The following is a 17,360-nucleotide window of genomic DNA, read 5'->3' on the forward strand; positions in this document are numbered from 1 at the left end:
ATCTAGTCATATATATGTATGCACATGTACACATATAAATATAAATTTCCAGCTATTAAATAGTGTCTTTTTTAAAAGGTACCAATTTTTCAAAGTTTCTTCTTGACTTCTAATTGAAACAGTTTTGATAATTTGTTGTATTCATTCGTATGATGGGTGAAAATACTTCGTATGATGCCAAATTGCATACGAGGGAGCTGCACAACCACAGCAGATGATCCTACACATGTAAACCAGAGACATAGTTGACTTAAATCTGTGTTGCCTTTCTTTATTACCAGAGAATGAATTATTTGACCTGAAAATTAAAAAAAAAATTTTAAGGGAAAAAAACAGACCATTTAGTAGATTATTTATAGCAATTAATAATTTGCTTTAAAAAATGAAATATTTACTGTATTTTCCAACATACAAGTCAAATTTTTCAGGCTAAAATTTACAGTCCCCAAAAAGGTAAGGTTGATTTACACACTAAGATGACTTTGAAGGACCAAAACTTCCTTGTGAAATGCAGCAGGATTTGGAAAGATAGTGACAATGTTTGAATGTTTATATTATATGCTACATTGAGTTATATGCCAGAAAATACAGTAACAAACTGTTTCACAGTTACTTTTATCTTTACATACTGACATGAATTCTGCAGAACATCTATAACTCCAGTCAACTTAATCCTATGTTGTATTTTCAATTATTTTAATGCCTGGTCATACAGTCTAACAAAAGACACTGTAAGGAATTATTTAACTTGTTGAAAGTGGCAACCAAATCTCCCTCAAACCTTACTTTGCTGTCTTGAAAAAGGAAAGACACATTGGTTAATGTAATCCAGTATGACAAATGAGATGGTCATGGCTGGAATATCTCTAATCATAAGTTTTCTTGATCAGACCTGATTTGGGGCTAAACAATATATCTAAACATATCAAATATTTATAAATTTTCTTTTGGCTACTCCTGCATCTAATCTCTGAGATAACTAACAACAGTTCATCATCAGACATATATACCATACTCTTGTACCTTTTAATATCTCGACATGACTATATCTTCTAATCTCTCTCAATAATCCTGCACTTTCAAATCTCTATTGCTAACTCATTGCTATTTATAACTCAACATATCTGTTGTCCATACATTACTTGTCCAAACCAAATGCCATTGATTCTTTTCCTAAACTAATATTTCTGCTATACACAACCTTCCCCAATCCTGTCTCTGAAGCTCATATTTCACATTGTCTTTCAGTTTGTTCTCCAGCAATTAAATATTTTCTATATTCGTATCAAACTTCTCTTATTTTCATAACATTTATATTGATAGAAAATCTGTTTGTACTTTCTTGAAAAAGACATTCAAACCATCTCTAGATGTGTCTCTATCATTTGTCAGTTTTTAACATATTTAGATCCACTCAAACTATTTCTCTCTCTAAATATTTCTTTACCCAGTCATCCAACTTACAGGCAATGTTCAAGGTTGACTTGGTGGCTACACATCAATTTCAACTTCCTCTCACAAGAAAATATTTTTTTTTTTATTAAAGCTACAAATATTTTACTACTGAATTTGTGACATAAATCATACAATCTCTTTTTTGGACTCAATTTTCACAGCTAGTTCCATCTTAAATGGCACACTATCTTCTGTGATTTAATTTCTCCCTACCATTGGATAACTGCTCCAATTATTTTAATGTCTGGTCATACAGTCTAACAAAAGACACTATAAGGAATTATTTAACTTGTTAAAAGTAGCAACCAAATCTCCCTCAAACCTTACTCTGCTGTCTTGAAAAAGGAAAGACACATTGGTTAATGTAATCCAGTATGACAAATGAGATGGTCAAATTACAAAAATAACCAAAAGTGAAGTTAATTTACTTACCTACACAGAGAACAGAAACAGTGAGTGACATCCAGTCAAAATACCGTAATTTACTATCAACTTTCTTTGTTAAAATATCAGCTAAGTGAATAGATGACTTCAACAAATATTTGGAAATTGATTTAATGTTTTTGATTTGCTCCATGATTTTGGATAACGACTGAAGATTTGATGCTGTGTTTGTTTTGCAACAAACTTTTTCAACAGACTTCTCCAAGTGAAAGACACGCTCCTCTAAATCTTTGGCCATTGAAAGCAAATTTTTCATTTGATAGTGTGTTCCGCAACTGACCGGAATAATTCCAGAGTTTAAAGCTTTTTTGCTTATATTTAGGCAAACTATAATGTGTATAGTTTCAATTATAACTGAGATTGTATAATGAATGAATGAAGCTGAGAGAGTTACATATTTGAAATTTCCAGGATTTGATAAATAAGTGTGAACATGGCCGAGAAAGTCAATCCTTCTTTGAAACTCATTTTGGTTCTCCAAGTAAAATTTATCCCTTAATAGCTGGAGGAGGTATTCATACAGATATGCAATAGAATCTTTATAGTTGTCCCAAAGAATAGTGTCTTTGTGGTCCAATGCTACAAATAAATAAAACAAAATTAACATATTCATATAGCAGTGATTATTTTCAATAATATATATCATTTTTTGTTCTTTCTTTTGTTTTCATCAGATTTCCATGTACAGACAATATTTGAATAAAAACTTGAAAGGTATCAGCTAAATAATTAATGTTGGCTTCTCTCCAAATGTGTGAACAAGTAGCATTTTAGCTGCTTAATGTTTGGTTAGGTCATTATCCAGACATGTTGCTGGAGATAATCTATAGCACCACCACTGCATAATGTTATGAATATTCAGAAACATACCATACTCAAATAGTTTGTATATTTAATATGTCTGACTTTCAATGCTTATACAAATAAGGCCTAAGTAAAAATTGGTCAGTCACATAAAGCAACACTACATAATTAAAGGCAAAGTTTGTTACTAGGAAAAACATTCTTAAATGGAAATTACTGTTATTTTGTTTTTGTATTTATTTTATAAGATTCTTCATGTGGAAACATGTGTTGTTATGTTTTTGGGAGGATCATTTTGTCAATAAGAAGCACATGTACTGATTCTGTTTCACTTCTTTTTATTATTATTAGTCAACTAACACGGCGAGTTGACAGAATCAGTTACAAAGAAGTGAAATACAACCACTATGTGTTTCTTTGGGCAAAACAGCTCTCCCAAGATACAACAAAATATCTGTTGATTTAACAATTTATTTAATCACAAAGTCACTTTTCAAATGGAATCAGGAATAATTGAATGAAATCTATACTTGTACTATTTAAATGACTTTGAAAAGAAGAAAGACGAGATGACCCCATTCCCCCTAGCCCATCCCACTCAAGGATTTTAATTTAGATATGTAAGGTTTATAGTTAGATAATATACAGTCTGGCTTTCTACCATCTGTATTGACTTATTTAAACTTCTGTGAATATTAAATGACATTGTATAATCTAATGTACCAATTGGTTTACTTTCTTCACTTTCTTAAACACATCACTACTCTGAATACATCTCACCTCTATACATACACAATTAGGTCAGTTTATCACATATTTAGATGAATTAAAAAAGAAAATCAGAAAAACCAGCAAATTGGAACAAAATCTTATCATTCCAGTGGTCAGTCAAGTTGAATAGTTTGTGAACACTGTAATTATAAATCTAAAAGAATGTACCTGTATGTTTGTACAGCAATACATGTTACAGTACCTGTGTGTGTGTGTGTGTGTTTGTGTGCACACGTGCGCGCATGTGTGTATTTCAAGTTGCCTTTTACTAAATTGACATTGGTAGGATATTTTTAGCAATCTAAATAATTTGTGGTATGATTCAGGGATAGTTTTGTAAATTCCGATATTTTGAATGAAGTCTGAAAATTGAAAACTGGTTAGAAAGTGTTTGTAATGCTAATCAGTCTGTGAAATAGGAACAGCACCTATCTGTTATCAAAATAGGCTCAGATAAATATAAAAATGAATATTCTGTGCTCAAGATATTGGACAGTGTGAAAGTATAAACTATTAACCCTTTAGCAATCAGATTTCTTTGTTAAATGTAATGCTTATTTATTGATATTGTTTTGGATTTGTCATCTATTATCTTGTAGCTTTGATATTTCGATGATGTGATTGATTATTTTAAGAATGACATTGTAGGGTAAGTATGAGAGACTGGATCTGGCTGGTTTGAACATACAACTAGTAGAATATTTTGGCCTGATATGGCTAATTTAAATGCTAAAGGGTTAACTCATGGCTAAATACTTAAATTGTTCCGCCACTATACATTTAACCTTTGAACATTTAAACTGGCAATATCTGGCCAAAATATTCTATTTGTTTTTACGCTCAAACTGGCCAAGTCCAGTCTCTTACACCTACCATACATTATCATAGTAAAAGTAAACAATCACACTGAAATCTCAAAGCTAAAAGTTAATGCATGATGAATTCAAAACAATGTAAATAAATAAACATTACATTTGACAGAGCAATCTGAATGCAAAAGGATTTACCTTTTATCTTTAATTGTTTCAGTAATTAGACTGCAGCCATGCTGGGGCACCACCTTGAAGAATTTTTTTTTAGTCAAATGTATCAGCCCCAGTACTTACTTTTTAAAAGTCTGGTACTTATTCTATCAGTCTCTTTTGCCAAACTGCTAAGTTATGGGGACGTAAATACACCAGCACCAGTTGTCAATCAGTGGTGGGGGGACAAACTCACACACACACACATTATACATATATATGACAAGCTTCTTTCAGTTTCTCTCTACAAAATCCAATCACAAGTTTTTGGTCAGCCCGAGGCTATAGTAGAAGACACTTGCCCAAGGTGACACATAGTGTAACTGAACGTGGAACTATGTGGTTAGGAAGTAAGCTTCTTACCACACAGCCACACCTGTGCCTAAAAGGTTAAAGATCAATTCTTGCAGTTTTTTTTTCCTAATGTTACACACCTCAAAATAAAGCATCTTGTGTTTGTGTGTTTTTATTACATGTATACACACATATATAAAACTGTGATGAATGGTGATATGCAATGCTAGAGAAGACCAGCTCAAAAATGCAAGCATGGCAAACATAAAAATGATGGTGGCAATGGAAGTTGGGGTGTATAAGATATTTGTATTGGATTTCTCCCTCGTTAAATCTCCATCTACTGCATTCTTCATTACCCAATTGCTTATTCACTACACACTGCCTACGTATTTAGGAACAGCATTTGATTTGATCCCTCTATATTCAAACTATCGTCACCCCTATTACATCTTTATCCCTCTACCACTCTAAGCTATTTTTCCTTGATGTAATTCTCCATTGATATCTTACAATACCCTATCACTCATTCTTATCACAAGCCATATTTATTGTTATCCCATCATGCCATTCATGTTGTTTTTCAATCATAATTTTCTTGCATTACTCACACCTCTGTCATCCTTTCACTACCATCACTATTTCACACCGACACTCTTCTTTCATCTTCTTAGTTATCACTTCCTCCTCTATCCATCCTTTCAGTCATATTTACCTTTTGAACTGTAATACAGAGTAGAGAAAACACTTTAGTCTTGCAGGAGACAAGGCCATCTCTCTAGTGCTGGTGCCATGATAAAATGCACTTATGAAATGGTAATAAGAAGTAATAGAAATCATGCCATAATAGAGCATATTGAACGGCATAATCCTCTGACATATCTCTGAGAGCAGTAACACTGAATATGAACTAACTCAGACTATTGCAACTCATGCAACCCATTCCAGTATAGGTTCTATGGGTTGCCATGTTGTAATGATAGTATCATCATCATCACTATTATCATTATTTTTACTATTTACATCTGTTTTTCTTCCCCCACCCTTAATGAGCACAAATTGCAAAATAAATCCTTGATTGATTTTTCTCTGGAGTGAATATCTTACACAAATAATCCACAACCTCTTTTATCCACCTCTTCATATCAGTTGATCTTCTTTATAACACACATCCTTGTCAATACCTTCAACTCAATTCAAGTCAGACTTTCTTTCTTCAATGTAAGTCAATGTAAGGCATTTTTACATGCTGTGAGTCGTACAGAGTTCATTCTAAGGTTTATTCAATCAACTGCATCTCTTGAGCTATTGAGAAATTTTATCCCAAATACATGTATACAACACTGGTTTTACAGACACTGATGGTCTGGGACCCCTTTTAATCCACACTAATATATAAGCAGGAACTTTAAATTCCTACAGCTACCAGACTAGTTTATTGGTACCTACTAGTAGCTTTTATATTAAATTGAATATCTGTTTAATTAACAGTGTGTTGACCAAGGTGAGCATTCCTAGTTCAGAAAAATTAGTAATCTGAAAAGGCTTTGGAACCAAAGATTTTGGAATATTGTTGTGGTGCGTGTACTTATATTTCAACTATCAGACCAGTTAATACTATGCTTTGCAGTTCTTTCTCATTTGGCATTAGTCCCTACAACTGGATCCTTGATTAGTTCCATGAAGAGAGACTCCTCTTGACCTTTGTTTGTTATAGGTTTAGACTTATATTCATCTTAGAGTAAGCACTTCTATGCAATTTCAAACAGACTTTCTTTCCAATGATATCTTGGTTTATTTCCCATGTCTTATTGACCCTAGATAAAAATTTCCTGTGTTTTATCCACTCTGAATAAAAACAATTTCCTACTTATTGTTTCACTTCTAGATTGGTAAACCCTCAGCTCTAAATAAGGATAGATAGAAGTGTAGATATATAATGCATACACGTACACACATAAAAGCACACACACATACATACACAAGCATACACACACACACACACACACATACAGCAGGCTTCTTTCAGTTTCACAAGGCTTTAGTTGACTTGGAGCTATAGAAGAAGACGCTTGCCTAAGGTGCCATGTAGTGGCGCTGAACCTGAAACGATGTAGTTAGGATATGAATTTCTTAGCCACACAGCCATGCCTGTGCCTATTATATACATATATTATATATTGTGTGTATGTGTGTGTGTGTGTGTGTGTGTGTGTATAGATTGTATAAATGATATATATAATATATATTTTTGGTAAAGATTTCTTGGATGAAGAAATGAAATATGCCATGATTGTTTCCACAAGTGCTATGATCTCTTTACTTAAAAATTGTAACAATGAGAATATCCTTTAGATCTATAGGTACTGTTTGAGTTTCCTACATTTTAAGAATGAAGTTGAATAATCTTGTTCTTAAAGATTGGTCACCATTTTCGATAAGTTCCAGGTAATTTCAATGTTTTCATCTTTTTGACAGCCAGAAAACTGTTATACTGTCTCTTAGTTCTCTGAGTTATCTCAGAGAAGATGTTGGTGAAATCTCAGTGAGCCACTAAGTGAGTGGTTCTGAACTAGGGTCTATATGACCTCTGAGGGTCCAAAATTGAGGATCCACAGTAGTACTTTATGAATTTATGAAAGAAATTTTAGGCTGTTTTTCTAACGTTTTACATAGTTTAACATGTTTCCAACCACTGAAACATGTTCTCACAGAGAGTGTTATTGCAAACCTACACAAGTGAACGCGTGAAAAAGAAACTAGGAATTTTGAAAGAAGTATCTATTAAACTAGTTTTTAAGCATTGAATGGCTTTGGGGGTTCCCCTGAGTAAAATAGTTATCAAAGGGGTCCATAAGCAAAAAAATATTTGAGAACTGCTACATTATTAGACAAACAATCAACATGTTAATTTGTACAAGAAAGCTACAGGAAAATGCAATTTCACTTGTAAGGTACAAGTTGACTCAAGGTTATAGAAAATGGCACTTATCTGAGACACCATGCAGTGGGATCAAACTTGTACTCTTGTGATTACAATGCAAACTTCTTAGATGGTTGACCAAACTGTGCTTTAGATATATATATATCATCATCATCGTTTAACGTCCGCTTTCCATGCTAGCATGGGTTGGACGATTTGACTGAGGACTGGTGAAACCGGATGGCAACACCAGGCTCCAGTCTGATTTGGCAGAGTTTCTACAGCTGGATGCCCTTCCTAACGCCAACCACTCAGAGAGTGTAGTGGGTGCTTTTACGTGTCACCCGCACGAAAACGGCCACGCTCGAAATGGTGTCTTTTATGTGCCACCCGCACAAGCCAGTCCAGGGGCACTGGCAACGATCTCGCTCGAAAATCCTACAGGAGCCAGTCAGGCGGTACTGGCAACGGCCACGCTCATATATATATATATATAGCTGTATGGTTAAGAAACTTGCTTTAGAACCTTGTGATCTCAGGTTCACTCTCACAACACAGAACCTTGTGCAAGTGTCTTCTACTGTAAGCCCTGACTGAACAAAGCCTTGTGAGTGCATTTGGCAAATGGAAACTGGAAGAAGCCTGTGATATATATATGTGTGTGTATATATTAAAATACAAATATATATATATCATAATCATCATTTAACATCCATTGTCCATGCTGGCTTGGGTTGGATGGTTTGACCAGGGCTGGTAAGCTGAGGGACTGCACCTCCAGTCTGGTTCGGCATGGTTTCTATGGCTGGATGCCCTTCCTAACAGCAACCACTTCGAGAGTGTAATGGGTGCTTTTATGTGTCACCTGCATGGGTGCCACCAGTATCTGCCATGGCTACAATTTGACTTGGCCTGATGGGTTTTCTTCTCAAGCATGGCATATTGCCAAAGGTCTCGGTCATTTGTCATTGCCTCCATGAGGCCAAATGCTCGAAAGGTAGTTTTTATGTGCCAGTGACATGGGTGCTAGTTACATGACACTGACATCGGCCACTATTACGATTATATATATATATATATATATATATATACATATACATATACATATACATACACACACACACACATATATATATATATATATATATATATATATATATATAATATATATATACATATATCATCATCATCATCATCGTCGTTTAACGTCCGCTTTCCATGCTAGCTTGGGTTGGACGATTTGACTGAGGACTGGTGAAACCAGATGGCTACACCAGGCTCCAATCTGATTTGGCAGAGTTTCTACAGCTGGATGTCCTTCCTAACGCCAACCTCTCAGAGAGTGTAGTGGGTGCTTTTACGTGCCACCCGCACAAAGGCGAGTCAGGCGGTACTGGCAATATATATATATATATATATATATATATATATATATATACATATATACATAGGCACAGGAGTGGCTGTGTGGTAAGTAGCTTGCTTACCAACCACATGATTCCGGGTTCAGTCCCACTGCGTGGCACCTTGGGCAAGTGTCTTCTACTATAGCCTCGGGCCGACCAAAGCCTTGTGAGTGGATTTGGTAGACGGAAACTGAAAGAAGCCCGTCGTATATATGTATATATATGTGTGTGTGTGTTTGTGTGTCTGTGTTTGTCCCCATAGCATTGCTTGACAACTGATGCTGGTGTGTTTATGTTCGGCAAAAGAGACCGATAGAATAAGTACTAGGCTTATAAAGAATAAAGGCAGTGCTCCAGCATGGCTGCACCTTCACTGGATTAATCATTAAGCAAAATAAGCATGTGCTTAGGACATCAAGAGAAGCTGGGGTACCAAAGAAATGGTAAATGGTTTATGGTATAAAAGAAATAACTTTAAACTTGCTAAAATAATATTCAAAGTGGCTTATATTATCAGAAAAGTTCATGGTGCCATAGTCAGGTTTTGATCAAAGACTGCCATTAAAAATGTAGGAGAAAACTTCAAATATACCTAAAGTGAAAGTATAGGAAAATAAAACATTATTTTCTATCTTAATGTTAGTTTTGTTTCCCTTTGAAAAAGAAATATTTATTTACGGTTTACTATTGATTATATTTTGAATTACATATGTGTGGGGGACACCAAAAATTTTTAAGTGCTTAGGGCCTCTATGGGTCACATACATCACCGATACATAAGCTTGTGGTGACAAGGAAATATATCCACACATCATACATGTAAGGTAGAGATAGTAATGCTAGTTGTTAAGGGAGCAAGCATATTATGTATGCCTTTGACAGAGGTGGTGGGCATGGATAGGCATTAAAAAAGAGAGTAGAATGAGACAGATTTCACGCTCTTGTCCCTTAGTAAGATTATTGCTTAAAATTATTTATTCATTTAAGGTACACTAACACTTGAAAGAATGAAAATTATGCATATATTTGTATAATATACATACATATATGTGTGTGTGTATATGTATATACATGTGGTGATTGTGTGTGTGTACATATATATATATATATATATGTATATAACAATAATATAAGGGATAAAAATCCAAGTGGATTTTCATCGATGAGTTCATGAACCTTGGTTCTTTTCTCTAAAACTATATATTTATAGATGTATATATGAATGTATATGTGTGTATATATATATACATACATACATATATATGTATATGTATGTATGTATGTGTATACACACACACACACACACACATATATATATATATATAGAAAGAGAGAGAGGGAAAGAGAGACGCACATCAATGTGTTTACGTGTTTGTATCTGTTGGGTAATGTGTGACAGTTTTTTTCTCCGTTTTCTATCAAGTGTGATAAACAGCCAGAACGACAATAACACCTATTTTGACAGCAACAGCAACGATTGATTTGCAAGCAATTTTAACATAGAAAAGTTCGGTTTATTATTTACCTGAGGCTAGCTGAGATTGCCCTTGCGGTGTCTGCGAAAAATAATCCAAGTCCATATTTCTATTTCGGTAAATTGTATAAAGTGGACGAATCGAAAATCATGAAAAGAACGTTTGTTAATAAGTGCTTTTCTTGAAAACTCCTCATCGCGTTGGCACATGGCCTTTTATACAGAACTGATTACGAGGAAAGATATGACCTGCAGCGCTGATATTTCCTAAGCGCGTGTGACTAAAAATATCGCTCGGGTTATTAATGTTTACATAATCACTATTCTAGATCGATTGATGAGCGGATGATCACACTCGTAATTTCTTACTCGGATGTTCATTTGGCATAATTCCACGGACTTAACGATTTAATTTGCTACCTGTTGAGAGCTTAGTTGACATAAAGAAGAAAGTGCGTGTATATCATAGGCGGATTTGCTGCGACTGCTCAGTCAAGGATGGTGAAGCGGGTGAAGTTGATGAAGAAATCACTTTTTCGTTCGCAGAAAATAATTGGATTAGGAAAATATTTTTCTTAAATAGATGTTCATTTAGTTTTGCTTTCGTCTTTTTCGGCATCAATTAAATAAATAACAGGTATTGTACCTTGTACTTTACTTGTGGAAGACAACCATTGTATTACAATTTTATTTTACTTAAAGCTGTTACATATTTTGAAGGCGTATAAATAAATAAAAAAATAAATACGAATTGTACGAGTATTGCCCTGTGGTTAATACGGTTGCATTGTGCTCGTATGCACCAGGGTTCAGTCATATTGCATGGACACATAGACAAGTGTCTTCTACAACTATGTGTTAGTTACAATACCTTGTGAGTGGATCTGGTAGACGGAAACTGAAAGAAGTTCGCCGTGTGTGTGTGTGTGTGTGTATGTATACGTACGTGTGTTTGCATTATGTGTGCGTATGCATATATATGCATACGTATGTGTGTGTGTCTGTGTTTGTCTTCCACTACCACCACCAGTACTTGGCAACTGGCAACCAGCGGTTCGGCAACAAAGACTGAAAAAGTAAGTACCGGTTTAAAAATAATGTGTGTGTGTGTGTGAAAAATCAATATAAATAGAGAAAATTGGGTCAATATACAATTTAAGCTCCGGTCACGAAAACAACAAAAAACAAAGCCAGTCTACTAAGTGTAAAAAATGTGTAGAAAACAAAAATTTGCGCAAACGACCAGGGTGAGGTGGGGGGGGGGGACTTTCGGAAAATTCACAAGAGCCGATTTTTCCCTCATAACTTTCAGGAAAATGGATAAATATTGATGAAATTTTATAGAAATACCGTCCAAATGGCACAGATTACGGCTATAAAGAAATTTGTGACGAAAGTGTTTCGCAAAGGGGTGGGGAGAGGATTTCGGAAAATTCACACGATTCGTTTTTTTCTCCCTCATAACTTTAAGGATCTAGTTTAGCACCCGGTCACCAAAACGAGAAAAAAACCCCAGTTTACTAGGTGTAAAAAATCGTGTAGAGAACGAATATGAAAACAAAAATTTGCGCAAACAAACCAGAGGTGGGTGGGGAGAGGACTTTTTGGAAAATTCACATGATCCGATTTTTTCCCTCATAACTTTTAGGAAAATGGATATCTTTTAAGGAAATTTTGCAGAAACACCTTTCAAATGGCATAGATTACGATTACAAAGAAATTTGTGGTGAAAATGTTTTCCAGAAAGTTATGAGGTAAAAAAATCGGACTGGGCGAATTTTTCGAAAATCCCCTCCCCCCTCACCCCCGTTCGTTTGCGCAGATTTTTGTTTTCATATTCGTTTTCTACACGTTCTTTTACACTTATTACACTGTTTCCCCCCCCCCCCCCCCGTTTTTGTGACTGGGCGCTAAACTAGATCCTGAAAGTTATGAGGGGAAAAAACGGATCCTGTGAATTTTCTGACAATTCTCTCTCCACCGCTTTGGAAAACATTTTCCCCTCAAATTTCTTTATAATCGTAATCTATGCCGTTTGAAAGGTGTTTCTGTAAAATTTCATCAAAAGATATCCATTTTCCTGAAAGTTAAGAGAGAAAAAATCGGATCATGTGAATTTTCCGAAAGTCCTCTCCCCCACCTCCACCCCCGTTCGTTTGTGCAAATTTTTTTTTTCATATTCGTTTTCTACACCTATTTTTATTTTATTACACCGATTAGATTGTTTGTTTTTTCGTTTTGATGACTGGGCGCTGAACTAGATCCTGAAAGTTATGAGGGGGAAAAAAACGAATCGTGTGAATTTTCCGAAATCCCCTCCTTCGGAAAAAAATTTCCCTCACAAATTTCTTTATAATCGTAATTTGTGCCATTTGAACTATATTTCTATAAAATTCCAGTAATATGTATCCATTTTCCTGAAAGTTAAGAGGGAAAAATCGACTCTTGTGAATTTTCCAAAAATCCTCTCCCCACCCGTTCGTTTGCACAAATTTTTCTACACATTTTTTTTACACCTATAGGCTGGGCTTTTTTGAAAAAGTTTTTGTGACCAGGGCTTAAACTGTATATTGACCAAGAAAGTCATGAGCTTTACAATTTAGAAAAGAGGCTACTCTGATAATTAAAGAAAGTTAATTAAAGGCAATAATTTCTTTATAAGTTAAGACTTCTTGGAATTAAAATTTTGTTGCTAAATAAAAGCCTTATTTGTTCAGCTGGACTTAACTAATTGATTTTTGTCATGATACAAACACATCAGATTGCTAAGTGCAAAACTATAGATAAAATCAACCTTTATCATTTCTCAAGAGAAAATTAAAAGATTACAAATACAGACTTCCTGGATTGGTGCAGAAAATGAATTCATCATCATTTAGTGTCTATTTTCCATGCCGGTATGAGTTAGACAGTTTAATTGGAACTGATGGGCCAGAGAGCTACATCAGGTTCCAGTCTGTTTTTTAGCTTGGTTTCTACAGTTGGATGCCCTTCCTAATGCCAACCACCTTACAGAGTGTAAAGGGTGCCTTTTATGTGTCACCGGCACTGGTGACTTTCACATGTGAATGACATGGGTGCCTTTTACATGTCCCCAGCATGGGTGCCTTTTATGTGTCACCACATAAATGAGTAAGATATTTCATATCAGCCTTTTAAAATGACCCATAACTGGATCTATCTAAAGACAAGAAGTCTAGGCTCACATTGATTTAACCCTTTAGCATTTAATCTGGCTATCCGGCCCATTCATTCTACCTATTTTATGTTCAAACTGGCCAGATCTGGCCTCTCACACCTACCCTATAATATCATTCTAAAAATAAATATTTGCATCATTGAAATTTTAAGGTTATAAGATGATTAATTCAAAACAATCATCATCATCATCATCGTCATTTAACGTCCGCTTTCCATGCTGCAATGGGTTGGATGGTTTGACTGAGGACTGGCAAGCTGGGAGGCTGCACCAGGCACAAATCTGATTTGGCATGGTTTCTACAGCTGGATGCCCTTCCTAATGCCAACCACTCCAAGAGTGTAGTGGGTGCTTTTTACATGTCACTGGCACAGGAGTCAGTCAGGCAGTACTGGCATCGACCATGCTCGAATGGTGCTTTTTACATGTCACTAGCATGGGTGCCAGTCAGGTAGCACTGGCATCGGCCACGACTATGATTTCACTTGGTTCAACAAGTCTTCAAAAGCACGGCATATTGCCTGACGATTGAAGGGTGCTTTTAAATGGGCCAGTTATGTGACACTGGCATCGGCCATGGCTACAATTTTACTTGGCTTACTGGGTCTTCTTAAGCACAGCATAGCTCCAAAGGTCTTGGTTGTTTGTCATTGCCTCTGTGAGGCCCAATGTTTGAAGTTTGTGCTTCACCACCCCATCCCTGGTCTTCCACTGTTAGGGTGTGACACTTCTTCACACAGTTGTCCTCATCCATATACATCACATGACCATACCAGCACAGTCGGCTCTTTTGCACACCACATCTGATGCTTCTTATGTCCAACTTTTCTCTCAGGGCGCTTACATTCTGTTGTGTATGCACACTTCCAGTGGAGCATACTAGCTTCATTTCTTTCAAGCCTACGCATGTCCTCAGCAGTCACAGCCCATGTTTCATTGCTGTGTAGCATGGCTGTTCATGCTCGGACATCATATAGTCTACCTTTCACTCTGTGTGAGAAGTCCTTCATTACCAGCAGAGATAGGAGCTCTCTGAACTTTGCCCAGGCTATTCTTATTCTAACACCTACACTCTCAGAGAATCCACTCCCACTACTGAAAACAATGTGAATAAACAAGCATTACATTTGACAGAGTAATCTAAATGTTAAAGGGTTAAAGGAAACTAACTTTTTCTAAGGGGCTACAAATGATCTAGGTCAATCATGGGCAGCTTATGGCCCACAAGGCGTTCTTAATGGCACACCTAATGAAAAATTACCTTGAATTTTTTTAGTAGTGTAGCCCTCCAGATGATGCACCATGTTTCATGAATATGGTGTTGCACTACTAGCTGAAGGGTAATGGTGTGTAGCCTGCTACTATAACTGCTGATAACAGTGTCTATAGTCAAACTCCATCCATCTAGCAGTAAATGCCAGAACTAGAGTAGGGTACCGTATAATTATTAAGTGTTTTACTTGTTTGCAGCATTGAATTTGAATTCCTTCTATGAGGGTGAAGAAGGCAATGGGAAATCATTCCAATGAATTCATTTGAAATTTTCCCAGAGTTTAATTTCTCTGAAACAGCCTCATTGAAAAATAAAAAAAATATTATAACAATTACAGTTACTTCTTTTATTTCAAATTGTCTTACTTATTTTTGAAGTACAAGGTTTACATTGTGGCTCCTCATCTAGTGCATTCACTCAGATTAATAATCTCTGCTTAATGGTTAATATCTAATCAAAACATGTCTTATCATTCACTAGTAATCTTTTGTTGCATGTATAATTGTTAGTAAGATCAAAAAATATATTTGACATCATTATCAACAGGACAATTATTATTACATAATTACCGATTTTAAATGAAATAGCCTCAAGCTTACTGAGAGATAGCAGTCATTTGTTTAATTTTTCAGAGAAGAATTATCTGGCACACACACACACACACACGCACGCACGCACACACGCACGCACGCACACACGCACGCACGCACACACACACACACACACATTGCAATTTTACTCACCAAGAAAAATGAATACTCTTCCATACCTCCCTTATATCAATATGTATAGACATACTCCTCACCTCAATTTCTTTCTCTGTTTATTATTACTAGCACACTGGGCAAAATGCTTAGTGGTATTTTGTCCATCTTTACATTCTGAGTTCAAATTCCAACTCAGGTCAACTTTGCCTTTCATCCTTTTGGGGTTGATGAAATAAGTACCAGTTCAACACTGGGGTTGATATAATTGATTTACCTCCTCCCCGCAAATTTCAGGCCTTATGCCTCTAGTATAGGGGTCAGTGAATCAGGGTAAATTACACTAAGTGGGGTAAAAATGAAATTCTTGGGGGTGATGAGGACTTATTAGACATAAGTAAAATTATATAAAAAACGTGTTCCTTGTTATGACAGATATTTTTCTTCTAGCATGAGGAGACAGTCAAAAAGTTGTTGCCATTTGAAACCACCTACCTTTACAAACAAGGATTTTCCACTTTAATGAACATAAAAATAAAGCAGAGAAATGAATCTGACCCTGAAGACTGTATCCAAATTGCTCTGGCATCAAAATGAAACATCATTTCTCCAAGATGAAACATCATTTCTCCAAAACCTGAAGTGAAAAAGTTTCTAGAAAAATCGTTTTGTTCCATAATGAGGATATTAATTTATTTTATCACATTTGTTTTATACTTCTTATATTTATAATTGTATTCTCCATATAAATAGATTCAATAAACCTTTTGAATTCAAAGAATATATGATTTTCTTCCTTTTGAATCAAGGGGGTAATGTTGATGTAAATAAGTATATCTTGGGGTAATTGGTTAAAAAAGTTCCCTGACCCCCTGCTCTAGTAGAAAGGACTATTATTATAACTATTATTGTCTTTTTATCATCATCTTCCTCACTCTCTTTTATGCCCCAGTCTCCCTTTTTTCAAGGTTCACTGGTGAAGCAGTATCTGTTTCCTAGTGAGTCCTGCTTGGCAAGCACAGCTAGTTAGTAGTATGAACACCCCAATTTCCTTCTTCCAACACCTTATCTTCCCAAGTAATGATCACATACCATCATTTGAGTCATGACCTCAACCCACCAATCTATTAACTCCAGCTCCCCATCTACTTCTAGGAATTCATACACTTCAAACAAACACACCAGTCTACAGCAAATTCCTGTCCCCTTCCTTTCTGTAACATTTGAAGAACCATGTTGGTGTGTAAGTCAACCAATCTTTTTCAACTGTAAATTTTGTCTCAAAAAATTCAACTTGTATACCGGAAAATACAGTAACAAAAATTTGCTGTAACCTCTGTTTGCTGAAATAAAATAAATCATTGAATTAATATTGTCTTCTATTCATTACATAATTACCTCTATATGTTTTTTATGTTTGCAACATTAAATATATTTAGTTTATTAATGACATAACTTGACTATGACATTCTGTCTTAATTACTTATGGCTATTATGAAGACAATAATTTTTTACAGTTATTTTTGATAATTACTAACAGAAAGTATTTATAATGTTTATTATTTCCAATTAATCATTTCTATGATGCAAA

At 35.4% G+C, this 17,360-nt stretch overlaps 1 protein-coding gene across 2 annotated transcripts; it reads right to left on the reverse strand.

The window, feature by feature from the left end:
• LOC106873621 (uncharacterized) lies at positions 1-16,473 on the reverse strand. Of its 2 annotated transcripts, none has more exons than XM_052968873.2 (3): positions 16,265-16,473; positions 1,888-2,478; positions 1-298 (listed from the first exon to the last, which is right to left on the reverse strand). In XM_052968873.2, the coding sequence occupies exons 1-3, from the start codon at positions 16,356-16,358 to the stop codon at positions 90-92; spliced, it is 894 nt and encodes a 297-aa protein (XP_052824833.1). In that variant the 5' UTR covers positions 16,359-16,473; the 3' UTR covers positions 1-89. The 2 variants fall into 2 exon arrangements, with proteins under 2 accessions (XP_052824833.1, XP_014776557.1); XM_014921071.3 differs by lacking the exon at positions 16,265-16,473 and adding an exon at positions 10,645-10,840.
• Positions 16,474-17,360: the final 887 nt, after the last annotated feature.

This window comes from Octopus bimaculoides, chromosome 6, assembly GCF_046866305.1.
Source record: "Octopus bimaculoides isolate indiv1 chromosome 6, ASM4686630v1, whole genome shotgun sequence".
Classification (NCBI taxonomy): Eukaryota; Metazoa; Mollusca; class Cephalopoda; order Octopoda; family Octopodidae; genus Octopus; species Octopus bimaculoides.